We start from the raw sequence: 27408 nt of genomic DNA on the forward strand, positions 1-27408 counted from the left end.
GCCCTTAAACACCCGCGGCGCCGCCGGCCACCGCAGTGCTGTCGGAACGAACCCGGAGTCGCCTTTGACACCACGGCTGCTCCCCGCCTGTCTCTGCTTTCCGAGGACACCGAGACGAAGAGGCGGTTAATGACGGCAGATTCGACTAATTTGTATAACAAACTAACAAAAAAAAAATCAAGTTTCGGTTTTTCGACGGAACCGGGAGAAATGGAGGAATGGAACTCGCTGCCGAACTACAGCTCCGCCTATCACACCTACGCTTACGGCATGACCTACCCGCCGCCGCCCGTCCAGAATCACCCGTCCTTGGGCTGGAGCGGCACCGGCTTCACCCCCTCCGGCTCGGACGGCCTCTTCCTAGACGTCCCGCCGACGGCACCCCAGAATGCCCTGCCTCAGGACGCCACCCGTGTTCCCGGGGTCCCGCTGGCTGGATCCCCGAGCGACTCCTCCAGCGAGACGGAGCCCAGCACCCCCGGTGAGTCCCCGGCGAGCCCTTTCTCTCTAATATCCCGTATTGTCACTTTTTATTCGCATCTGAGTGTTTCTGTACACGCGTGTTTTCCGAGTCTGGGTCTCCGGCGGTTCCCAGAGACACGGTTGTTTATCCGCACTGCCGGCGGCGTGGAAAAGCAGGGAGACGCGTTTCTCAGACTTTCTCTGCCGCCTTCACCGGCTGCGTGTCTTTCTTGCCCGAGTTGGTTTTGTATTTGAAAGCGCCGGATTTTCGCGTAAAAGTCGCACGATGTAGCTGTGCGTGTGAAAAGCGCTGCGGCCTCTAGTTTGCAGGTCGGCGTCAGTCTTTTGAGGGAAACCGAACTAACTGGACCGTGCGCGGCCGATTAAACCGGTTTTATCGGGAAGCAATCCCGCATCTCCACAGCGCAGCGATAGCTTTCTGTCTCGCTGTGTGGGTCAGTTCGTGGATTCACCCACCTGCAGCGCCTGTCCTCCTGCTGGACACGGGGTGCGTGCGTTTTCCACGCCGCGGTACCTCACGCCGTCCTCGGAGGGATCAGGTGGCGATGCGTCCATCTCTCTCTCTTTTCCTGTTTTTCCCTGTCTTCTTCGTCTCTTTCCGTTACGCGGAGGCTCGGCTGCCGCCACTCCTTGATGCGGACAGTGTGGAGTCTGGCGCCCAACCCCCTCCCCCCCCGTGCCCGTAGGGAGAAGCACAACAATCCCAAATGTAAAACTTTCATTTCGATCTTGGAGAAGTGGTTTCTCAAAGCGCTTTACAGTCAGAAACGCACAATGAGAAGAGAGACAGACAGCAGGACTACACGATCACAATAAGGGTTTGGAATACAGCAGGAGGAAGAAGAAGGTTTTGAGTCTGGATTTGAAGGGGTTTAGGGAAGGTGACTCTCCGATACCCCTGGGGAGACAGTTCCAGAGCTCTGCAGCGCAGCAGGAGAAGGCCCTGTCACCCCCAGAGCGTAGGTGGGCTTGGGGGACAGAGAGGAGACGGGCAATTTGACAAAAAGTATGTAGTAGGATAGTAAGAGAACTCAGTGGGAACAGAGAGAGGGCCGATAACTCTTTGTCTCCAGTTGGAATGAATCCGTCACTTTAGACGATTGTGTGTCTATTTACATTGCTTTTATGTGTCCTGGGGATCCCTGATCCAGCTGTTTATTATGGGTCTCCCCAGGAATGGGGCTGAAGACCCCTGGACTAGTTGGTCCAAGGCCCCCCTGGGACAGGGGAGAGGGTCCCTGCAGGCTCCGTGTGGACACTGACCCTGACCCTCTCCTCCACTCTCTGTGTCCCAGACTCCTGGAGCTCGCCCAGCACCGACGAGAGCTACGCCCTGAGGCCCCCTCCTGCGCCCTGCAGCCCGGCTGAGACTGCCTGCGCCGAGCCCGCGCCCTGCAGCCCGGCTGAGACTGCCTGCGCCGAGCCCGCGCCCTGCAGCCCGGCTGAGATTGCCTGGGCTGAGCCCGCGTCCAGCAGCCAGGCTGAAGGTGTAGGGGAGCAGGGGGCTCTGCTGGAGCCAGGCCCGGCTCTGGCGGCCGGGAAACGCTCCCACAGACTCCGCATGGCCTACTCGGAGAGACAGGTCATGGTGCTGTGCGAGTGCTACATGATCAAGATGTACCTCACTCCAGCAGAGATGAAGAGCCTGGCTGACAAGATCGGACTGTCTTACAAACAGGTAACGGAGTCACTCCATCCCCCAGTACAGAGCACCCTGTCACCCTCCGTCTGTCTGTGTGTATGTGTGTGAGACCAGTACAGAGCACCCTGTCTGTCTGTGTGTATGTGTGTGAGACCAGTACATAGCACCCCGTCACCCCCTGTCTGTGTCTGTCTGTAACAGACCAGTACAGGGCACCCTGTCACCTCCTGTCTGTGTGTATGTGTGAGACCAGTACAGAGCACCCCGTCACCCCCTGTCTGTGTCTGTGTGTGATAGACCAGTACAGGGCACCCTGTCTGTGTGTCTATGTGCTCTGTACTGGTCTGTCACACATAGACACAGACAGGGGGTGACGGGGTGCTCTGTACTGGTCTGTCACACCCTATCACCTCCTGTCTGTCTGTTTGTGTGTGATAGACCAGTACAGGGCACCCCGTCACCCCCTGTCTGTGTCTGTGTGTGATAGACCAGAACAGGGCACCCTGTCTGTGTGTCTGTGTGACAGACCAGTACAGAGCACCCTATCACCCTCTGTGTGTGTGTGTTTGCAGGTTAAGTCCTGGTTTCAGAACCGCAGGATGAGAGAAAAGAGGCTGCAGAAGAAAATGACCAGTGGGGGGGAGCTGGTCCTCAGTTCTGTCTATCCCAGTATTCAAGCTCAGGCATCAAAAGGGCCAAGCTCTGTGTACCCTAAGATTTCTCCACAGACCTCAGAAAGCCTCAGCTCTGTGTACCCTGATATTTCACCTCAGATGTTGACAGATCCCACCTGTCCTTACTCCAGTATTCCACATCAGCCCCTGGAAAGCTCCAGTTCTGTGTACCCCAATATTTCACCTCAGGTCTTGGTAAACCCCAGCTGTTGTTATCCCAGTATTCCACCTCGTATCTCAGAAAGCCCCAGCTCTGCGTATCCCTATATTCCACCGCAGGTAAGCCCCAGCTCTGTGTTTCTTGATGAATCAGCCTGGCTGTGTGACTTTTGTGTCTGGATGAGAGAGTCTGTACTGTAGTGTCCAGTCTGTGTCTGTATGAACCCCTCTCTCTCAGTGCAGTGTTAATGTACTGGAGTGTCCAGTCAGTGTGTCTGTATGAACCCCTCTCTCTCAGTGCAGTGTTAATGTACTGGAGTGTCCAGTCAGTCAGTGTGTCTGTATGAACCCCTCTCTCTCAGTGCAGTGTTAATGTACTGGAGTGTCCAGTCAGTCAGTGTGTCTGTATGAACCCCTCTCTCTCAGTGCAGTGTTAATGTACTGGAGTGTCCAGTCTGTGTCTGTATGAACCCCTCTCTCTCAGTGCAGTGTTAATGTACTGGAGTGTCCAGTCAGTGTGTCTGTATGAACCCCTCTCTCTCAGTGCAGTGTTAATGTACTGGAGTGTCCAGTCAGTCAGTGTGTCTGTATGAACCCCTCTCTCTCAGTGCAGTGTTAATGTACTGGAGTGTCCAGTCTGTGTCTGTATGAACCCCTCTCTCTCAGTGCAGTGTTAATGTACTGGAGTGTCCAGTCAGTGTGTCTGTATTAACAGTTCTTTATCTTTTTCAGTTTCGGGGCTTTTACTCCACAAGCCGGTTTGGGAACCAGGGGTATTTCAAGAAGAATCCACCACCCTACTACCCCTCTCAGCCCTGTTATCCCTCCCGTGTGAATGTGGCCGCTGGGTCTCTGGAGAGCTGGGCGCTGCCTTCTGCTGGGCGCTTCAAGTATGGCAGCCTGAACGGTCCCATTAGATACAGCGGCAAAGTCATCGGCTACGAGTGCAGCGCTGCTCCTCTCCAGCCCCAGGCCTCTGCCACGCTCCCCCAGTGGGGAGGAGAGGAGCTGCAGATCCCGGCTTCCTTCAGGAAGTGAATTCTGCACTTTTCACGTCTTTTCCTTTTTTTAAGTACACACCCATTTTTATGACTTTAAGTGTTGGGGGGTGGATGGGTGGGTGTAGTCTATTGTATAGTTGTAACTTTTTTAACAAGTTAAAGGGTGTGTACATGGAGTGGCGGCGAACTTGTAAGGCTTTGTTGGATGACACTGGATGATGACATCTTGTGCTTAAATGTTTTTATTTTTTTAACTTCAGCAACGAGTCACGTTGTGATATTGTATTTTGTAACCTTTGTGTGAAATATACCTACTTTTTATGTGGCAGACAACTTTTGATGCTGGCTGTTGTAGTTGAAAAGTTCTCCTCCTCCGTGTTCGAAACCCACAGTGTCTGTCTTGTAGTGCGACACTACCCAGGTACTGCTGGGGGATCAGCCCCAGACCTCTGCCGCGCCCCCCAGGAGGGAGTGGTGAACCACAGTTCTTCACCTTCTCCGGAAACTGACGAAGCCTTGTTAATGTTTTCCTCTTTAAAATGATGTACCATTTGTTTTATTTTGCACTTCGTGAGGAATGGTGTGGGGTTTTGCATCGTTTAAATCTTGTACTCTTTAAAAATGTACACAGGTCTCTGTGACTTGATTCAAACAGGTGGGGGAGAACATTTGAAGCTTTTTTTGGATGAAACTGAATTGAGAAATATTGTTGATAAAAAGTTATTTTTTTAACTTAAGCCCTGTGTTGCGGTGAGTTATTAAATTTCACACAGAAGCTTTGAAATCCACCTCCTGCAGCCTGTGTGTTCGCAGCTAGCGAGGGTGGTGAGGCTGTGGACAGACCCCCGAGGATGAGCGTCTCAAACGCTTGCTCGGAGAGAAGGGGTCTCTCTGTAGAGATCCGGCCGCACACCCCAGTGACCGGACATCAGGTAACAACTACCGCTCACCGTTTACAGAGGGCTGATGGCAAAATCCTAAACGGGTCTTGGATGGAGGACAGATACCAGCGTAAGGAAATTCTCACTTGGATTAAAGACAACCTCAGGGATTGGGATACACTATGACGCTGGTGCCTCTTTGTTTCCGGAACTACCTGGAACAGAAAAACCGATTTCTTGAGTAATTTCTCCCCCTTCTTCAGTGACTGCTGGATGAGTTTAGCACACCTCATCATCGCCAGTAGGCCGGGTAGAATAATATCGGGCTCTGGAGATGTGTCTCCGTCTGAGCTTCTCCACACCAGGTGGCTCCCGTCACGACTCGGTGTTTCCTGCAGCGTTTTCGAAAGGTTGCCTGAGGAGAAAACTATGTGTATATATATATAAAATAAACGGAATAAAACGCGATTTGAAAATATAAACGGGTTCGCTGAGGCGTCGCTCTGCGCGCCCTCTCCTCAGGCGCGAGCCAGGCGCACGCGCGAGAGCCCCGTGTGTCGCCGGGCAGGTGAGGCGGCTCCAGCTCGGGACAACGTCACGGCCCGGCGGTGGGCCCTCCGGTTTTTAGATTTCTGTAATTGGACCGAGGGGCTGAAAAGTTTGAAAAACCTTTGGCTTCCGAAACCCGTAAAACCCCTGGTTCTTATTTCAGAGGTATTTTTTTAAAACAAATTTAAGCTTAGTCATTCTTAAAAAAAAAAAAACTTTTAGAAACTTTAGTCAGGCTGAGTCGTGTTCTTAATTTCTTCAGGCTTCGCCTGTTTATCAAGCTGTCCGGACAGCAAAATACTCTTGGAGGTGTGGGTTTTCAGGGAAACCTGCCTCAACATTCATTTCCAGTTTACTAAGAACAACAGGAACTTTCTGTTGCCACAGAGTGGCGACACAAACATCAGAATGACTAAGGCAGTCACTGTAACTCCTACTGGAGCAGGACTGTTCTCCTGTACTGGACTTTAGCTCCTATTGTAACAGGACTGTTCTACTGTACTGGGACTGTAGCTCCTATTGTAACAGACTGTTCTCCTGTACTGGACTGTAGCTCCTATTGTAACAGACTGTTCTCCTGTACTGGGACTGTAGCTCCTATTGTAACAGGACTGTTCTCCTGTACTGGGACTGTAGCTCCTACTGTAACAGGACTGTAGCTGCTATTTTAATAGGACTGTTCTCCTGTACTGGACTGTAGCCCCTATTGTAACAGGACTGTTCTCCTGTACTGGACTGTAGCCCCTATTGTAACAGGACTGTTCTACTGTACTGGGACTGTAGCTGCTATTGTAATGGGACTGTTCTACTATACTGGGACTGTTCTAGTGTACTGGGACTGTAGCTCCTACTGTAATGGGACTGTTTTAGTGTACTGGGGCAGAGAGAAGTCTGATTCGTCTCTCTCCCCCTGTCTGCTCTCTCTGTGCTCTCTTTCAGGATTATGCAACACCCTGAGGGGAGCAGTAGTGTCTTTCCTAATTCTGTGGACAAATTTCAGTCCCGGGACCACAGATTGCCCCACACAGGATCGTTAAAAACACTCTCATAAACCCTGTGTCACAAAACACTGATCTGCAGCAGCTCGCCACTGTGAGCCATATTACTGAAATTCAAACATCTCACTGCCAAGAGTAAGACAGCTTTATTTCCATTCTCCAGTAAGAGGTATCCTGGAGTTGTACTGTGTATAAACACCGTCTCCAGTAAGAGTCTGTACAGGTGTGTGTATATACAGTGTCTCCAGTTAGAGCCTGTACAGGTGTGTGTGTGTATTCAGTGACTCCAGTTAGAGTCTGTACAGGTGTGTGTGTGTATACAGTGTGTCCAGTGAGAGTCTGTACAAGTGTGTGTGTGTGTGTGTGTGTGTGTGTGTGTGTGTGTGTGTGTGTGTGTGTGTGTGTGTGTATACAGTGTGTCCAGTAAGAGCCTGTACAGGTATGTGTATATACAGTGTCTCCAGTTAGAGTCTGTACAGGTGTGTGTGTGTATATACAGTGTCTTCAGTAAGAGTCTGTACAGGTGTGTGTGTACAGTGTCTCCAGTAATACTGTCTCCAGATATCGGTGTGGGATCCATGGGGGGCTGCATCTTTGAACACACTCCAGTCTGTGCACTCAGTCCATGCTGTTACAGTTCTAACTGAAGCCTTGGTGCGTTTCAGAAGCTGTCTGTAGGCCGGGAGTAGGAACGGGGAGATGTGGTCCGGTTGTCCAAGAGAGGGGTGAGGTACTGCTTTGTAGGCGCAGGTATAAATGTGGTCTAGTGTGTTGTTTCCTCTGGTGGGGCAATCAACATGTTGGTGGTAGCTAGGTAGAACTTATTTAAGGTTTCCCTGATTAAAATCGCCTGCAACAATAGAAACACCATCAGAGTGTGTCCAATGAGAGTCAGTACCGACGCTACCAGAATCTGTGGATTATAACTCTCTTGAGTTAGACACCGATCTGCACCTGTTGATGTGTGAGGAGTACAGTGCTGTTTTGTCTGTCCCCCTGTGTGTAGGTCTGTCAGTACAGTGCAAACCCACAGGAAGGCTCTTGCACTCCTCTGTGCTGATGCTATCTCATTCTCTCTGTCCCATGGTGTTGAAATCTTACCCGTCCCACAAACAGCTCTGCCACCAAAAAACTCCCCTGTCATCATGTCTGTTAGCAACCTGGGGCAGCCGAGACAAGTAACAGATTCCCTGTACAGCACAGTGACCCACAGATGCACTGACAAAGCACTGTGTTCGACTGACACCCTGACACAGCACAGTGGCCCACTGACACACTGACCCAGCACGGTGACACACTGATGCACTGACACACTGACTCAACACAGTGACCCACTGACACACTGACCCAGAATGGTGACACACTGACGCACTAACACACTGACCCTGCACACTGACGCACTGATACATTGACCCAACACAGTTACACACCCATGCACTGACACACTGACCCAGCACAGGACCCACTGACACACTGACCCACTGATACATTGACCCAGCACAGTTACACACCCATGCACTGACACACTGACCCAGCACAGGACCCACTGACACACTGACCCAGCACAGTGACACACTGATACACTGTCCCACTGATACACTCACCCAGAACTGTGGCACACTGATGCACTGATTCAATACAGTGACCTACTGATACTGCATTGTGGCACTGACCCACTGATGCAGAATAGTAACACAGTGATACACGGACACTCATTAACACACTGATTCATACACTTCGGCACTGACGCTCACTAATACACTGATTCTCACACTTCGGCACTGACGCTCACTAATACACTGATTCTCACACTTCTGCGCTGACATTCACTAATACACGATTCTCACACGTCTGTGCTGACACTCACTAATACACGATTCTCACACGTCTGTGTTGACACTCACTAATACACTGATTCTCACACTTCTGCGCTGACACTCACTAATACACGATTCTCACACGTCTGTGCTGACATTCACTAATACACTGATTCTCACACATCAGCACTAACTCAAATACTTCTACACTAAACAGAGTCTCACGAAATTTTTAATACAGAAATTTTAATAAAAAGATTTAAAACAAACTTCATATGACTGCATGTGTGACACCAACGAAATATTAACAAGTCAAACTTTACAAAATCAATTAATATTTTTACTTCCCATTCCTCAAAGAATGAGCCTTATTTCATCAGGTTGCCAGCATACATATTATACTGCAACTCACACCTCTCAGCACCTGAAGCTCAGCAGGTGTGAGTCTGGTCAGTACCTGGAGGGGAGAAACCTGGGAAAATCTGAGGTTGCTCCTGGAAGAGGTGTTAGTGGGGCCAGTAGGGGGCGCTCACCCTGCAGTCTGTGGGGGTCCTAATGCCCCAGTATACTGATTGGACACTCTACTGTAAAAAGGCACCTTCCTTTGACTGAGACATAAAACCGTGGTCCTGAATCATTAAAAACCCCAGGGTGTTTCTCGAAGAGAGTAGGGGTATTACCCCTGTGTCCTGGCCAAATTTCCTCCTGGCCTTTACCAGTCATGGCCTCCTGATAACCCCCCTCTCTGAACTGGCTTCATCACTCTGCTCTCCTCCCCACTGAGTTACAATAGGAGCTACAGTCCCAGTACAGGAGAACTGTCCCATTACAATAGGGGCTACAGTCCAGTACAGTAGAACAGTCTTGTTACAATAGGAGCTACAGTCCAGTGCAGTAGAACAGTCCTGTTACAATAGGAGCTACAGTCCAGTACAGGAGAACAGTCTGTTACAGTAGGAGCTACAGTCCAGTACAGGAGAACAGTCTGTTACAATAGGAGCTACAGTCCAGTACAGTAGAACAGTCCTGTTACAATAGGAGCTACAGTCCAGTGCAGTAGAACAGTCTTGTTACAATAGGAGCTACAGTCCAGTGCAGTAGAACAGTCTGTTACAATAGGAGCTACAGTCCAGTACAGGAGAACAGTCTGTTACAATAGGAGCTACAGTCCAGTACAGTAGAACAGTCCTGTTACAATAGGAGCTACAGTCCAGTACAGGAGAACAGTCTGTTACAATAGGAGCTACAGTCCAGTACAGTAGAACAGTCCTGTTACAATAGGAGCTACAGTCCAGTACAGTAGAACAGTCCTGTTACAATAGGAGCTACAGTCCAGTACAGTAGACCAGTCCTGTTACAATAGGGGCTACAGTCCAGTACAGGAGAACAGTCCTGTTACAATAGGAGCTACAGTCCAGTACAGGAGACCAGTCTGTTACAATAGGAGCTACAGTCCCAGTACAGGAGAACAGTCTGTTACAATAGGAGCTACAGTCCAGTACAGTAGAACAGTCCTGTTACAATAGGAGCTACAGTCCAGTACAGGAGAACAGTCCTGTTACAATAGGAGCTACAGTCCAGTACAGGAGAACAGTCTGTTACAATAGGAGCTACAGTCCAGTACAGGAGAACAGTCCTGTTACAATAGGAGCTACAGTCCAGTACAGGAGAACAGTCCTGTTACAATAGGAGCTACAGTCCAGTACAGGAGAACAGTCCAGTTACAATAGGAGCTACAGTCCAGTACAGGAGAACAGTCTGTTACAATAGGAGCTACAGTCCAGTACAGTAGAACAGTCCAGTTACAATAGGAGCTACAGTCCAGTACAGGAGAACAGTCTGTTACAATAGGAGCTACAGTCCAGTTTCAATAGGAGCCTCTCTAGCTATGGTCCTCAGAGTCCAGCTTGTGCGCAGTTCTGTCCCCATGCTGCGGGGGGCGCTGCAGGAGCAGCTGCCTCAAAGTTTCCAGCTCGCGGGACAGCCTCTCGATCAGGTCCTGCAGCCGCTGGTTGTCCACCTGCAACTCCAGCGCCCTCTGCTGGGTGAGCAGAATCCTGCGCTTGGCCTTGTCTCGGCTCTTCCTGACGGCTGCATTGTTCCGCTCGCGGCGCAGGCGGTACTCGGGGCTGTCCTTCGCCACGCCCCTCCGCGACCGCAGGACAGAGGGGTGAGCAGGAGGAGCAGGTGGAGGAGGAGGGAGGAGGGAGGTGTAAGGGCTGGAGAAGTCAACTCTGATGGAACTCTGAGAAGACAGAGAGATAATACAGAGAGAGAGGGGTTAATACAGACACACTGACCCGACACTCCAGTACATTAACACTGCACTGAGAGAGAGGGGTTCATACAGACACACTGACTGGACACTCCAGTACATTAACACCACACCGAGAGAGAGGGGTTAATACAGACACACTGACTGGACACTCCAGTACATTAACACTGCACTGAGAGAGAGGGGTTCAGACAGACACACTGACTGGACACTCCAGTACATTAACACTGCACTGAGAGAGAGGGGTTCATACAGACACACTGACTGGACACTCCAGTACATTAACACTGCACTGAGAGAGAGGGGTTCAGACAGACACACTGACTGGACACTCCAGTACATTAACACTGCACTGAGAGAGAGGGGTTCATACAGACACACTGACTGGACACTCCAGTACATTAACACTGCACTGAGAGAGAGGGGTTCATACAGACACACTGACTGACTGGACACTCCAGTACATGAACACTGCACTGAGAGAGAGGGGTTCATACAGACACACTGACTGACTGGACACTCCAGTACATTAACACTGCACTGAGAGAGAGGGGTTCATACAGACACACTGACTGACTGGACACTCCAGTACATTAACACTGCACTGAGAGAGAGGGGTTCATACAGACACACTGACTGACTGGACACTCCAGTACATTAACACTGCACTGAGAGAGAGGGGTTCATACAGACACACTGACCCGACACTCCAGTACATTAACACTGCACTGAGAGAGAGGGGTTCATACAGACACACTGACTGGACACTCCAGTACATTAACACTGCACTGAGAGAGAGGGGTTCATACAGACACACTGACTGACTGGACACTCCAGTACATTAACACTGCACTGAGAGAGAGGGGTTCATACAGACACACTGACTGACTGGACACTCCAGTACATTAACACTGCACTGAGAGAGAGGGGTTCATACAGACACACTGACTGACTGGACACTCCAGTACATTAACACTGCACTGAGAGAGAGGGGTTCATACAGACACACTGACTGGACACTCCAGTACATTAACACTGCACTGAGAGAGAGGGGTTCATAAAGACACACTGACTGACTGGACACTCCAGTACATTAACACTGCACTGAGAGAGAGGGGTTCATACAGACACACTGACTGGACACTCCAGTACATTAGCACCGCACTGAGAGAGAGGGGTTCATACAGACACACTGACTGACTGGACACTCCAGTACATTAACACTGCACTGAGAGAGAGGGGTTCATACAGACACACTGACTGACTGGACACTCCAGTACATTAACACTGCACTGAGAGAGAGGGGTTCATACAGACAGACTGACTGACTGGACACTCCAGTACATTAACACTGCACTGAGAGAGAGGGGTTCATACAGACACACTGACTGGACACTCCAGTACATTAACTGCACTGAGAGAGAGGGGTTCATACAGACACACTGACTGACTGGACACTCCAGTACATTAACACTGCACTGAGAGAGAGGGGTTCATACAGACACACTGACTGACTGGACACTCCAGTACATTAACACTGCACTGAGAGAGAGGGGTTCATACAGACACACTGACTGACTGGACACTCCAGTACATTAACACTGCACTGAGAGAGAGGGGTTCATACAGACACACTGACTGGACACTCCAGTACATTAACACTGCACTGAGAGAGAGGGGTTCATACAGACACACTGACTGGACACTCCAGTACATTAACACTGCACTGAGAGAGAGGGGTTCATACAGACACACTGACTGGACACTCCAGTACATTAACACTGCACTGAGAGAGAGGGGTTCATACAGACACACTGACCCGACACTCCAGTACATTAACACTGCACTGAGAGAGAGGGGTTCATACAGACACACTGACTGACTGGACACTCCAGTACATTAACACTGCACTGAGAGAGAGGGGTTCATACAGACACACTGACTGACTGGACACTCCAGTACATTAACACTGCACTGAGAGAGAGGGGTTCATACAGACACACTGACTGGACACTCCAGTACATTAACACTGCACTGAGAGAGAGGGGTTCATACAGACACACTGACTGACTGGACACTCCAGTACATTAACACTGCACTGAGAGAGAGGGGTTCATACAGACACACTGACTGGACACTCCAGTACATTAACACTGCACTGAGAGAGAGGGGTTCATACAGACACACTGACTGGACACTCCAGTACATTAACACTGCACTGAGAGAGAGGGGTTCATACAGACACACTGACTGACTGGACACTCCAGTACATTAACACTGCACTGAGAGAGAGGGGTTCATACAGACACACTGACTGACTGGACACTCCAGTACATTAACACTGCACTGAGAGAGAGGGGTTCATACAGACACACTGACTGACTGGACACTCCAGTACATTAACACTGCACTGAGAGAGAGGGGTTCATACAGACACACTGACTGGACACTCCAGTACATTAACACTGCACTGAGAGAGAGGGGTTCATAAAGACACACTGACTGACTGGACACTCCAGTACATTAACACTGCACTGAGAGAGAGGGGTTCATACAGACACACTGACTGGACACTCCAGTACATTAGCACCGCACTGAGAGAGAGGGGTTCATACAGACACACTGACTGACTGGACACTCCAGTACATTAACACTGCACTGAGAGAGAGGGGTTCATACAGACACACTGACTGACTGGACACTCCAGTACATTAACACTGCACTGAGAGAGAGGGGTTCATACAGACAGACTGACTGACTGGACACTCCAGTACATTAACACTGCACTGAGAGAGAGGGGTTCATACAGACACACTGACTGACTGGACACTCCAGTACATTAACTGCACTGAGAGAGAGGGGTTCATACAGACACACTGACTGACTGGACACTCCAGTACATTAACACTGCACTGAGAGAGAGGGGTTCATACAGACACACTGACTGACTGGACACTCCAGTACATTAACACTGCACTGAGAGAGAGGGGTTCATACAGACACACTGACTGACTGGACACTCCAGTACATTAACACTGCACTGAGAGAGAGGGGTTCATACAGACAGACTGACTGACTGGACACTCCAGTACATTAACACTGCACTGAGAGAGAGGGGTTCATACAGACACACTGACTGACTGGACACTCCAGTACATTAACTGCACTGAGAGAGAGGGGTTCATACAGACACACTGACTGACTGGACACTCCAGTACATTAACACTGCACTGAGAGAGAGGGGTTCATACAGACACACTGACTGACTGGACACTCCAGTACATTAACACTGCACTGAGAGAGAGGGGTTCACACAGACACACTGACTGGACACTCTAGTACATTAACACTACACTGAGAGAGAGGGGTTCATACAGACACACTGACTGACTGGACACTCCAGTACATTAACACTGCACTGAGAGAGAGGGGTTAATACAGACACACTGACTGGACACTCCAGTACATTAACACTGCACTGAGAGAGAGGGGTTCATACAGACACACTGACTGACTGGACACTCCAGTACATAAACACTGCACTGAGAGAGAGGGGTTCATACAGACACACTGACTGACTGGACACTCCAGTACAATAACACTGCACTGAGAGAGAGGGGTTCACACAGACACACTGACTGGACACTCTAGTACATTAACACTACACTGAGAGAGAGGGGTTCATACAGACACACTGACTGACTGGACACTCCAGTACATTAACACTGCACTGAGAGAGAGGGGTTCATACAGACACACTGACTGACTGGACACTCCAGTACATTAACACTGCACTGAGAGAGAGGGGTTAATACAGACACACTGACTGGACACTCCAGTACATTAACACTGCACTGAGAGAGAGGGGTTCATACAGACACACTGACTGACTGGACACTCCAGTACATTAACACTGCACTGAGAGAGAGGGGTTCATACAGACACACTGACTGACTGGACACTCCAGTACATTAACACTGCACTGAGAGAGAAGGGTTCATACAGACACACTGACTGACTGGACACTCCAGTACATTAACACTGCACTGAGAGAAAAGGGTTCATACAGACACACTGACTGACTGGACACTCCAGTACATTAACACTGCACTGAGAGAGAGGGGTTCATACAGACACACTGACTGACTGGACACTCCAGTACATTAACACTGCACTGAGAGAGAGGGGTTCATACAGACACACTGACTGACTGGACACTCCAGTACATTAACACTGCACTGAGAGAGAGGGGTTCATACAGACACACTGACTGGACACTCCAGTACATTAGCACCGCACTGAGAGAGAGGGGTTAATACAGACACACTGACTGACTGGACACTCCAGTACATTAACACTGCACTGAGAGAGAGGGGTTCATACAGACAGACTGACTGACTGGACACTCCAGTACATTAACACTGCACTGAGAGAGAGGGGTTCATACAGACACACTGACTGACTGGACACTCCAGTACATTAACTGCACTGAGAGAGAGGGGTTCATACAGACACACTAACTGACTGGACACTCCAGTACATTAACACTGCACTGAGAGAGAGGGGTTCATACAGACACACTGACTGACTGGACACTCCAGTACATTAACACTGCACTGAGAGAGAGGGGTTCACACAGACACACTGACTGGACACTCTAGTACATTAACACTACACTGAGAGAGAGGGGTTCATACAGACACACTGACTGACTGGACACTCCAGTACATTAACACTGTACTAAAAGAGAAGGGTTAATACAGACACACTGACTGGACACTCCAGTACATTAACACTGCACTGAGAGAGAGAGGGGTTCATACAGACACACTGACTGACTGGACACTCCAGTACATTAACACTGCACTGAGAGAGAAGGGTTCATACAGACACACTGACTGACTGGACACTCCAGTACATTAACACTGCACTGAGAGAGAGGGGTTCATACAGACACACTGACTGACTGGACACTCCAGTACATTAACACTGCACTGAGAGAGAGGGGTTCATACAGACACACTGACTGGACACTCCAGTACATTAACACTGCACTGAGAGAGAGAGGGGTTCATACAGACACACTGACTGACTGGACACTCCAGTACTTTAACACTGCACTGAGAGAGAAGGGTTCATACAGACACACTGACTGACTGGACACTCCAGTACATTAACACTGCACTGAGAGAGAGGGGTTCATACAGACACACTGACTGACTGGACACTCCAGTACATTAACACTGCACTGAGAGAGAGGGGTTCATACAGACACACTGACTGACTGGACACTCCAGTACATTAACACTGCACTGAGAGAGAGGGGTTCATACAGACACACTGACTGACTGGACACTCCAGTACATTAACACTGCACTGAGAGAGAGGGGTTCATACAGACACACTGACTGACTGGACACTCCAGTACATTAACACTGCACTGAGAGAGAGGGGTTCATACAGACACACTGACTGGACACTCCAGTACATTAACACTGCACTGAGAGAGAGGGGTTCATACAGACACACTGACTGACTGGACACTCCAGTACATTAACACTGCACTGAGGGTGTAGTAAGTTAGACTGACCTGCTGCAACACTTGTCTTAGCTGCCCAGCTCTGTCTTTAGTGTTGGGAGTGATAAAGGGTGGGGAGCCCAGTGAGTAGGGCAGGGAGGTGTACCCCAGAACCCTGCCCCCCATCACGGCCCCTTCAGATACCCTCTCCCTCTCCCACCCACAGTTCCCACTGGAGACAGCAGGGGGAGACAGAGTCACGCCGCTTGCTGAGACCTGGGTGCGAGGCATCCTGTCCATCCGGAAGGGCTGAGCGGCTGCGGAGGAGAAGGGGGGCTCGGCGAGGGTGCAGGGTTCGAGGGCCGGAGCCATGTGGTCCCCGAAAGCGGAGGCGTCCGGCGCCAGGGGCCGCGCCGGCATCCTGGAGGCGCTGAAGGCGGGCAGAGGCCCGGAGGAGACAAACATGGTGGCAGGGGAGGAGCTCGGCCCGCTGGACATGCGGAGTGAGGGGCGCAGAGAGTCCGAGCACGACGAGCGCCCGGGCCGTGTCGTCCTTGTGAAATGGGTTGTGAAAAGCGATCCTTCTCCAGAGAGTCCCGGTCCTGCAAAACATCAGAATCATCAGAATTCATATTTCAGTCAACGTTATTCCAAAATTAAAGTTCAGGGCAGCAGTGAGCTATACTGCAAGTCTGAGCACAGAGACTCTGACTACAGCAGCGCAGGGCAGCGGTGAGCTATACTGCAAGTCTGAGCACAGAGACTCTGACTACAGCAGCGCAGGGCAGCGGTGAGCTATACTGCAAGTCTGAGCACAGAGACTCTGACTACAGCAGCGCAGGGCAGCGGTGAGCTATACTGCAAGTCTGAGCACAGAGACTCTGCAGGAGCAGCGCAGGGCAGCGGTGAGCTATACTGCAAGTCTGAGCACAGAGACTCTGACTACAGCAGCGCAGGACAGCGGTGAGCTATACTGCAAGTCTGAGCACAGAGACTGCAGGAGCAGCGCAGGACAGCGGTGAGCTATACTGCAAGTCTGAGCACAGAGACTGCAGGAGCAGCGCAGGGCAGCGGTGAGCTATACTGCAAGTCTGAGCACAGAGACTCTGACTACAGCAGCGCAGGACAGCGGTGAGCTATACTGCAAGTCTGAGCACAGAGACTGCAGGAGCAGCGCAGGACAGCGGTGAGCTATACTGCAAGTCTGAGCACAGAGACTCTGACTACAGCAGCGCAGGACAGCGGTGAGCTATACTGCAAGTCTGAGCACAGAGACTCTGACTACAGCAGCGCAGGACAGCGGTGAGCTATACTGCAAGTCTGAGCACAGAGACTGCAGGAGCAGCGCAGGGCAGCGGTGAGCTATACTGCAAGTCTGAGCACAGAGACTCTGACTACAGCAGCGCAGGGCAGCGGTGAGCTATACTGCAAGTCTGAGCACAGAGACTCTGACTACAGCAGCGCAGGGCAGCGGTGAGCTATACTGCAAGTCTGAGCACAGAGACTCTGCAGGAGCAGCGCAGGACAGCGGTGAGCTATACTGCAAGTCTGAGCACAGAGACTGCAGGAGCAGCGCAGGGCAGCGGTGAGCTATACTGCAAGTCTGAGCACAGAGACTGCAGGAGCAGCGCAGGGCAGCGGTGAGCTATACTGCAAGTCTGAGCACAGAGACTGCAGGAGCAGCGCAGGGCAGCGGTGAGCTATACTGCAAGTCTGAGCACAGAGACTCTGACTACAGCAGCGCAGGACAGCGGTGAGCTATACTGCAAGTCTGAGCACAGAGACTGCAGGAGCAGCGCAGGGCAGCGGTGAGCTATACTGCAAGTCTGAGCACAGAGACTCTGACTACAGCAGCGCAGGACAGCGGTGAGCTATACTGCAAGTCTGAGCACAGAGACTGCAGGAGCAGCGCAGGGCAGCGGTGAGCTATACTGCAAGTCTGAGCACAGAGACTCTGACAACAGCAGCGCAGAGCAGCGGTGAGCTATACTGCAAGTCTGAGCACAGAGACTCTGCAGGAGCAGCGCAGGACAGCGGTGAGCTATACTGCAAGTCTGAGCACAGAGACTCTGACTACAGCAGCGCAGGGCAGCGCTGAGCTATACTGCAAGTCTGAGCACAGAGACTCTGCAGGAGCAGCGCAGGACAGCGGTGAGCTATACTGCAAGTCTGAGCAAAGAGACTCTGACTACAGCAGCGCAGGACAGCGGTGAGCTATACTGCAAGTCTGAGCACAGAGACTCTGACTACAGCAGCGCAGGACAGCAGTGAGCTATACTGCAAGTCTGAGCACAGAGACTCTGCAGGAGCAGCGCAGGACAGCGGTGAGCTATACTGCAAGTCTGAGCACAGAGACTCTGCAGGAGCAGCGCAGGACAGCGGTGAGCTATACTGCAAGTCTGAGCACAGAGACTGCAGGAGCAGCGCAGGACAGCGGTGAGCTATACTGCAAGTCTGAGCACAGAGACTCTGACTACAGCAGCGCAGGACAGCGGTGAGCTATACTGCAAGTCTGAGCACAGAGACTGCAGGAGCAGCGCAGGGCAGCGGTGAGCTATACTGCAAGTCTGAGCACAGAGACTGCAGGAGCAGCGCAGGGCAGCAGTGAGCTATACTGCAAGTCTGAGCACAGAGACTCTGACTACAGCAGCGCAGGACAGCGGTGAGCTATACTGCAAGTCTGAGCACAGAGACTCTGACTACAGCAGCGCAGGACAGCGGTGAGCTATACTGCAAGTCTGAGCACAGAGACTGCAGGAGCAGCGCAGGGCAGCAGTGAGCTATACTGCAAGTCTGAGCACAGAGACTCTGCAGGAGCAGCGCAGGGCAGCGCTGAGCTATACTGCAAGTCTGAGCACAGAGACTCTGCAGGAGCAGCGCAGGACAGCGGTGAGCTATACTGCAAGTCTGAGCACAGAGACTCTGACTACAGCAGCGCAGGGCAGCGGTGAGCTATACTGCAAGTCTGAGCACAGAGACTCTGCAGGAGCAGCGCAGGGCAGCGGTGAGCTATACTGCAAGTCTGAGCACAGAGACTCTGACTACAGCAGCGCAGGGCAGCGGTGAGCTATACTGCAAGTCTGAGCACAGAGACTCTGACTACAGCAGCGCAGGGCAGCGGTGAGCTATACTGCAAGTCTGAGCACAGAGACTCTGACTACAGCAGCGCAGGGCAGCGGTGAGCTATACTGCAAGTCTGAGCACAGAGACTCTGCAGGAGCAGCGCAGGGCAGCGGTGAGCTATACTGCAAGTCTGAGCACAGAGACTCTGACTACAGCAGCGCAGGGCAGCGGTGAGCTATACTGCAAGTCTGAGCACAGAGACTCTGACTACAGCAGCGCAGGGCAGCGGTGAGCTATACTGCAAGTCTGAGCACAGAGACTGCAGGAGCAGCGCAGGGCAGCGGTGAGCTATACTGCAAGTCTGAGCACAGAGACTGCAGGAGCAGCGCTGGGCAGCGGTGAGCTATACTGCAAGTCTGAGCACAGAGACTCTGCAGGAGCAGCGCAGGACAGCGGTGAGCTATACTGCAAGTCTGAGCACAGAGACTGCAGGAGCAGCGCAGGACAGCGGTGAGCTATACTGCAAGTCTGAGCACAGAGACTGCAGGAGCAGCGCAGGACAGCGGTGAGCTATACTCCAAGTCTGACCACAGAGACTGCAGGAGCAGCGCAGGACAGCGGTGAGCTATACTGCAAGTCTGAGCACAGAGACTCTGACTACAGCAGCGCAGGGCAGCGGTGAGCTATACTGCAAGTCTGAGCACAGAGACTCTGCAGGAGCAGCGCAGGACAGCGGTGAGCTATACTGCAAGTCTGAGCACAGAGACTCTGACTACAGCAGCGCAGGGCAGCAGTGAGCTATACTGCAAGTCTGAGCACAGAGACTGCAGGAGCAGCGCAGGGCAGCGGTGAGCTATACTTCAAGTCTGAGCACAGAGACAGCAGGAGCAGCGCAGGACAGCGGTGAGCTATACTGCAAGTCTGAGCACAGAGACTCTGCAGGAATAGCGCAGGACAGCGGTGAGCTATACTGCAAGTCTGAGCACAGAGACTCTGACTACAGCAGCGCAGGGCAGCGGTGAGCTATACTGCAAGTCTGAGCACAGAGACTCTGACTACAGCGGCGCAGGACAGCGGTGAGCTATACTGCAAGTCTGAGCACAGAGACTCTGACTACAGCGGCGCAGGACAGCGGTGAGCTATACTGCAAGTCTGAGCACAGAGACTCTGACTACAGCAGCGCAGGGCAGCGGTGAGCTATACTGCAAGTCTGAGCACAGAGAGACTGACTACAGCAGCGCAGGGCAGCGGTGAGCTATACTGCAAGTCTGAGCACAGAGACTCTGCAGGAGCAGCGCAGGACAGCGGTGAGCTATACTGCAAGTCTGAGCACAGAGACTCTGCAGGAGCAGCGCAGGACAGCGGTGAGCTATACTGCAAGTCTGAGCACAGAGACTGCAGGAGCAGCGCAGGACAGCAGTGAGCTATACTGCAAGTCTGAGCACAGAGACTCTGACTACAGCAGCGCAGGGCAGCAGTGAGCTATACTGCAAGTCTGAGCACAGAGACTGCAGGAGCAGCGCAGGGCAGCGGTGAGCTATACTGCAAGTCTGAGCACAGAGACTCTGACTACAGCAGCGCAGGGCAGCAGTGAGCTATACTGCAGGTCTGAGCACAGAGACTCTGACTACAGCAGCGCAGGACAGCGGTGAGCTATACTGCAAGTCTGAGCACAGAGACTCTGACTACAGCAGCGCAGGACAGCGGTGAGCTATACTGCAAGTCTGAGCACAGAGACTCTGACTACAGCAGCGCAGGGCAGCGGTGAGCTATACTGCAAGTCTGAGCACAGAGACTCTGACTACAGCAGCGCAGGGCAGCGGTGAGCTATACTGCAAGTCTGAGCACAGAGACTGTGACTACAGCAGCGCAGGACAGCGGTGAGCTATACTGCAAGTCTGAGCACAGAGACTCTGACTACAGCAGCGCAGGGCAGCGGTGAGCTATACTGCAAGTCTGAGCACAGAGACTCTGCAGGAGCAGCGCAGGGCAGCGGTGAGCTATACTGCAAGTCTGAGCACAGAGACTGCAGGAGCAGCGCTGGGCAGCGGTGAGCTATACTGCAAGTCTGAGCACAGAGACTCTGCAGGAGCAGCGCAGGACAGCGGTGAGCTATACTGCAAGTCTGAGCACAGAGACTCTGACTACAGCAGCGCAGGGCAGCGGTGAGCTATACTGCAAGTCTGAGCACAGAGACTGTGACTACAGCAGCGCAGGACAGCGGTGAGCTATACTGCAAGTCTGAGCACAGAGACTCTGACTACAGCAGCGCAGGGCAGCGGTGAGCTATACTGCAAGTCTGAGCACAGAGACTGCAGGAGCAGCGCAGGGCAGCGGTGAGCTATACTGCAAGTCTGAGCACAGAGACTCTGACTACAGCAGCGCAGGACAGCGGTGAGCTATACTGCAAGTCTGAGCACAGAGACTGCAGGAGCAGCGCAGGGCAGCGGTGAGCTATACTGCAAGTCTGAGCACAGAGACTCTGCAGGAGCAGCGCAGGACAGCATTGAGCTATACTGCAAGTCTGAGCACAGAGACTGCAGGAGCAGCGCAGGACAGCGGTGAGCTATACTGCAAGTCTGAGCACAGAGACTCTGACTACAGCAGCGCAGGACAGCGGTGAGCTATACTGCAAGTCTGAGCACAGAGACTCTGACTACAGCAGCGCAGGGCAGCGGTGAGCTATACTGCAAGTCTGAGCACAGAGACTCTGCAGGAGCAGCGCAGGGCAGCGGTGAGCTATACTGCAAGTCTGAGCACAGAGACTCTGACTACAGCAGCGCAGGGCAGCGGTGAGCTATACTGCAAGTCTGAGCACAGAGACTCTGACTACAGCAGCGCAGGGCAGCGGTGAGCTATACTGCAAGTCTGAGCACAGAGACTCTGACTACAGCAGCGCAGGGCAGCGGTGAGCTATACTGCAAGTCTGAGCACAGAGACTGCAGGAGCAGCGCAGGGCAGCGGTGAGCTATACTGCAAGTCTGAGCACAGAGACTCTGACTACAGCAGCGCAGGACAGCGGTGAGCTATACTGCAAGTCTGAGCACAGAGACTCTGACTACAGCAGCGCAGGGCAGCGGTGAGCTATACTGCAAGTCTGAGCACAGAGACTGCAGGAGCAGCGCAGGGCAGTGGTGAGCTATACTGCAAGTCTGAGCACAGAGACTCTGACTACAGCAGCGCAGGGCAGCGGTGAGCTATACTGCAAGTCTGAGCACAGAGACTCTGCAGGAGCAGCGCAGGGCAGCAGTGAGCTATACTGCAAGTCTGAGCACAGAGACTCTGACTACAGCAGCGCAGGGCAGCGGTGAGCTATACTGCAAGTCTGAGCACAGAGACTCTGACTACAGCAGCGCAGGGCAGCGGTGAGCTATACTGCAAGTCTGAGCACAGAGACTCTGCAGGAGCAGCGCAGGACAGCGGTGAGCTATACTGCAAGTCTGAGCACAGAGACTCTGACTACAGCAGCGCAGGGCAGCGCTGAGCTATACTGCAAGTCTGAGCACAGAGACTCTGACTACAGCAGCGCAGGGCAGCGCTGAGCTATACTGCAAGTCTGAGCACAGAGACTGCAGGAGCAGCGCAGGGCAGCGGTGAGCTATACTGCAAGTCTGAGCACAGAGACTCTGCAGGAGCAGCGCAGGACAGCATTGAGCTATACTGCAAGTCTGAGCACAGAGACTGCAGGAGCAGCGCAGGACAGCGGTGAGCTATACTGCAAGTCTGAGCACAGAGACTCTGACTACAGCAGCGCAGGACAGCGGTGAGCTATACTGCAAGTCTGAGCACAGAGACTCTGACTACAGCAGCGCAGGGCAGCGGTGAGCTATACTGCAAGTCTGAGCACAGAGACTCTGCAGGAGCAGCGCAGGGCAGCGGTGAGCTATACTGCAAGTCTGAGCACAGAGACTCTGACTACAGCAGCGCAGGGCAGCGGTGAGCTATACTGCAAGTCTGAGCACAGAGACTCTGACTACAGCAGCGCAGGGCAGCGGTGAGCTATACTGCAAGTCTGAGCACAGAGACTCTGACTACAGCAGCGCAGGGCAGCGGTGAGCTATACTGCAAGTCTGAGCACAGAGACTGCAGGAGCAGCGCAGGGCAGCGGTGAGCTATACTGCAAGTCTGAGCACAGAGACTCTGACTACAGCAGCGCAGGACAGCGGTGAGCTATACTGCAAGTCTGAGCACAGAGACTCTGACTACAGCAGCGCAGGGCAGCGGTGAGCTATACTGCAAGTCTGAGCACAGAGACTGCAGGAGCAGCGCAGGGCAGTGGTGAGCTATACTGCAAGTCTGAGCACAGAGACTCTGACTACAGCAGCGCAGGGCAGCGGTGAGCTATACTGCAAGTCTGAGCACAGAGACTCTGCAGGAGCAGCGCAGGGCAGCAGTGAGCTATACTGCAAGTCTGAGCACAGAGACTCTGACTACAGCAGCGCAGGGCAGCGGTGAGCTATACTGCAAGTCTGAGCACAGAGACTCTGACTACAGCAGCGCAGGGCAGCGGTGAGCTATACTGCAAGTCTGAGCACAGAGACTCTGCAGGAGCAGCGCAGGACAGCGGTGAGCTATACTGCAAGTCTGAGCACAGAGACTCTGACTACAGCAGCGCAGGGCAGCGCTGAGCTATACTGCAAGTCTGAGCACAGAGACTCTGACTACAGCAGCGCAGGGCAGCGCTGAGCTATACTGCAAGTCTGAGCACAGAGACTGCAGGAGCAGCGCAGGGCAGCGGTGAGCTATACTGCAAGTCTGAGCACAGAGACTGCAGGAGCAGCGCAGGACAGCGGTGAGCTATACTGCAAGTCTGAGCACAGAGACTCTGCAGGAGCAGCGCAGGGCAGCGGTGAGCTATACTGCAAGTCTGAGCACTGAGACTCTGACTACAGCAGCGCAGGAGAGCAGTGAGCTATACTGCAAGTCTGAGCACAGAGACTCTGACTACAGCAGCGCAGGACAGCGGTGAGCTATACTGCAAGTCTGAGCACAGAGACTGCAGGAGCAGCGCAGGGCAGCGGTGAGCTATACTGCAAGTCTGAGCACAGAGACTCTGACTACAGCAGCGCAGGACAGCGGTGAGCTATACTGCAAGTCTGAGCACAGAGACTCTGACTACAGCAGCGCAGGGCAGCGGTGAGCTATACTGCAAGTCTGAGCACAGAGACTCTGACTACAGCAGCGCAGGGCAGCGGTGAGCTATACTGCAAGTCTGAGCACAGAGACTCTGCAGGAGCAGCGCAGGACAGCGGTGAGCTATACTGCAAGTCTGAGCACAGAGACTCTGCAGGAGCAGCGCAGGGCAGCGGTGAGCTATACTGCAAGTCTGAGCACAGAGACTCTGCAGCAGAAGCACTCTGAGCTCTTTGACTATTTGTTACTGTTACTGTTACTAAGGACTTTCTCCCGCTGCTGGAAGTGAAGACAGCAGCAGTCCTGCTGTTGTGCCCCCCGTACCCCCGAGGGACCCTGAATCACCTGGTGGTGTGGGAGCAGTGGGGGGGTGTCACCCCTCCGTGTGAGGCGGCGGCGGCGGCGGTGGCTCACCTAGTGCGTCTGCTCCCAGCGTCTCTGCGCCCGTCCCAGCGTCTCTCTGTGTCCCGCAGGGGCGGCACACCGCTCTATAAGAGCAGCAGTGCTCGATCAGGCCAGCCCCCCCTTACCCAACCTCCCCACGGGACTTCCTCAAACGCCCCGGGCTGTCCCGGGCCTGCCTCCCTCCCACTTCCCTCTTTCAAACTGTCTCTCTCTCTCTCTCTCTCTCTCTCTCTCTCTCTCTCATCGCCGCGCTGGTTCACAGCACAGGGGATGGGGGATCATCGGGATCGCCGGGACGAGCCGGAGGACTGGGCGGAGAGTAGGGCTCCCGTGAGGACGAGAGTGGCTGTGGGCTCTGGGAGCACGCCGTGATCTTGACCTGACGAGGGCCGCAGGGGGGTGACGATAATAATAAACTGTATTTTATATAGCGCCTTTAAAGGTGGCTTCTCAAAGCGCTTTACAGGATGACAACAACAATAAATAAAAATAATACACAAGATTAAACACAATTACAATATACAGAGGAGACCGTGGAAGGTGGTACTAAGAAGAGCAGAGGGGTGAAGAATGGAACCAGTTCAGTAAAGGCTCTTCTGAAGAAGAGGGTTTTGAGTCTGGATTTGAAGGAGTTTAGAGAAGGTGACTCTCTGATATCCTTGGGAGAGAGTTCCAGAGCTTGGGGGCATCACAGGAGAAGGCCCTGTCGCCCATACAATGGGACAATACGATGTAGGGTGACAGAGCCCCATGTTGCACCAGCCCGTCCGGAGATCAGCTTGCTCCTGGTCCTGCCCCAGAAGGCCACACTGACCCTGTCCAGTGTCGCTCTGAGGCGGGCAGGAGCAGGGCGGGGCTGCGCTTTCTGAGCGCTCCTCTGAGCGTCAAGCTGTCTTTGTAGCTTTTGGATTGTGGAGGTGCAAGAGGCCGGATTCTGTTTTGTGGGGCTCGTGTTTCCATACTGTTCAAGTTCTGATATGTCCTCATTTAGGACCTGGTCTCTTCAGGTGTTGAGACTGAGGGCTTGTGTTGCCGGACAGATGTCACCAGTGTATATCAGGTCAGAGCCAACTCTATTTTCTTAGGAGACTCAGGTCCTTTGGTGTGTGTGGAACACTGCTACACATTTTTTATGAATCAGTGGTGGCGCCGTTCATCTTCTACGCTGTTGTGTGCTGGGGCAGCAGCATCATGACAAGAGATGCAAATAGGCTCAATAAACTCATTAAGAAGGCTGGCTCTGTGTTGGGGATGAGCCTTGACCCCATGGAGGTGGTGACTGACAGGAGAATGCTGACCAAGCTCTCAGCCATCATGAACAACACCTCTCATCCGCTTCATGGGACTGTTACTGGGCAGCGGAGCACTTTTAGCAACAGACTGCTCCAGCTACGGTGTTCAAGGGAACATTTCTGCAGGTCTTTCCTCCCGGTGGCTGTCAGGGTGTGTAACACTGCCCTTGGCTAGGACTGTTAGCCCTTCGTCTGCTCCTCTATGGACAGCATGTTCCTCCATTGTACTTTTTGGACAATCAGTCTGTATAAACCTATGCACACTTTGCACATATTTTATTGTTTTTACAGTGACTATGATCAGCACATTTCGCACACACCTATGTATTTATTTATTTGTATTTATTTTGTTGTCTTTTCTTTTTATAACTATTCTGATGTCTGTTTTGCTTGTCTTGGGCTGGACTGCTGTAACACATCGATTTCCCTACGGGATTAATAAAGTATTATCTATCTATATAAACTTACAGTCACAGACACCCAGGAGGACTCAAGCTGTGCTTTACTGCCACCTGCTGGCCACTCTGGAGGAGTGCAGTCATGAAAATAAATGACTGTTTCTTCAGGACCCCTGTGTCCTCCAGCTGAGCAAGCTTATTGATCTCCATAATTAAACTGCTTTCTTGATTAGGCCTTTTGCTAACTGCTTCCAATGCTCAGTCCCTGGTTACAGAAACACACTACTGTAAACATATAGTTATTAAACCTTACAAGGCTGCTGACTTACTGTAACAGGTCCTGATCCTGGGGAACCAACCAACCCCCAGTCTGACAGGTGCTGCAGACACACTGACCAGCCCTTCAGGACCAGGACTGGACAGCCCTGCTGCAGACACACTGACCCCAGAGTGAGCCCTGATTGGAGGAGCAGTGCATCTCTCAATGACAGAGTGAGCCCTGATTGGAGGAGCAGTGTGTCTCTCACTAACAGAGTGAGCCCTGATTGGAGGAGCAGTGTCTCTCACTGACAGAGTGGGCTCTGATTGGAGGAGCAGTGTCTCTCACCGACAGAGTGAGCTCTGATTGGAGGAGCAGTGTGTCTCTCAGTAACAGTGAGCCCTGATTGGAGGAGCAGTGTCTCTCACTGACAGAGTGAGCCCCAGTTGGAGGAGCAGTGTGTCTCACTAACAGAGTGAGCCCTGATTGGAGGAGCAGTGTGTCTCACTGACAGAGTGAGCCCTGATTGGAGGAGCAGTGTGTCTCACTGACAGAGTGAGCCCTGATTGGAGGAGCAGGGTGTCACACTGATAGAGTGAGCCCTGATTGGAGGAGCAGGGTGTCACACTGACAGAGTAAGCCCTGATTGGAGGAGCAGTATGTCTCCCAGTAACAGTGAGCCCTGATTGGAGGAGCAGTGTGTCAAACTGATAGAGTGAGCCCTGATTGGAGGAGCAGGGTGTCTCACTGACAGAGTGAGCCCTGATTGGAGGGGCAGTGTGTCTCACTGAAAGAGTGAGCCCAGATTGGAGGAGCAGTGTGTCTCTCACTGACAGAGTGAGCCCTGATTGGAGGAGCAGG

General features: G+C 52.4%; 2 protein-coding genes across 2 annotated transcripts; one reads left to right on the top strand and one right to left on the bottom strand.

Moving 5' to 3' along the window:
- On the top strand, positions 1–4696 carry LOC148660466 (uncharacterized). The gene is made up of 4 exons (XM_088637922.1): positions 1–481; positions 1779–2161; positions 2698–3078; positions 3691–4696. The coding sequence occupies exons 1-4, from the start codon at positions 130–132 to the stop codon at positions 3994–3996; spliced, it is 1422 nt and encodes a 473-aa protein (XP_088494048.1). The 5' UTR covers positions 1–129; the 3' UTR covers positions 3997–4696.
- Positions 4697–8420: 3724 nt separating this feature from the next.
- cebp1 (CCAAT/enhancer binding protein (C/EBP) 1) lies at positions 8421–24669 on the bottom strand. Its single transcript, XM_088637987.1, has 3 exons — positions 24608–24669; positions 16070–16599; positions 8421–10449 (listed from the first exon to the last, which is right to left on the bottom strand). Exons 2-3 carry the CDS (start codon positions 16493–16495, stop codon positions 10087–10089), a joined length of 789 nt encoding a protein of 262 aa, XP_088494113.1. The 5' UTR covers positions 16496–16599; positions 24608–24669; the 3' UTR covers positions 8421–10086.
- Positions 24670–27408: the final 2739 nt, after the last annotated feature.

This window comes from Lepisosteus platostomus, chromosome 6 (genome assembly GCF_059453375.1).
Source record: "Lepisosteus platostomus isolate fLepPlt1 chromosome 6, fLepPlt1.hap1, whole genome shotgun sequence".
Lineage (NCBI taxonomy): Eukaryota > Metazoa > Chordata > Actinopteri > Semionotiformes > Lepisosteidae > Lepisosteus > Lepisosteus platostomus.

Bases quoted from the DNA above. Each gene is read 5' to 3' on its own strand.
- LOC148660466 (XM_088637922.1), top strand. From the start codon at position 130: ATGACGGCAGATTCGACTAATTTGTATAACAAACTAACAAAAAAAAAA. The intron at 482-1,778 runs GTGAGTCCCCGG...TCTGTGTCCCAG, and splicing joins GACGGAGCCCAGCACCCCCG to ACTCCTGGAGCTCGCCCAGC. The intron at 3,079-3,690 runs GTAAGCCCCAGC...TATCTTTTTCAG, and splicing joins ATCCCTATATTCCACCGCAG to TTTCGGGGCTTTTACTCCAC.
- cebp1 (XM_088637987.1), bottom strand. From the start codon at position 16,495: ATGTCCAGCGGGCCGAGCTCCTCCCCTGCCACCATGTTTGTCTCCTCC. The intron at 10,450-16,069 runs GTCAGTCTAACT...CTGTCTTCTCAG, and splicing joins TAAGACAAGTGTTGCAGCAG to AGTTCCATCAGAGTTGACTT.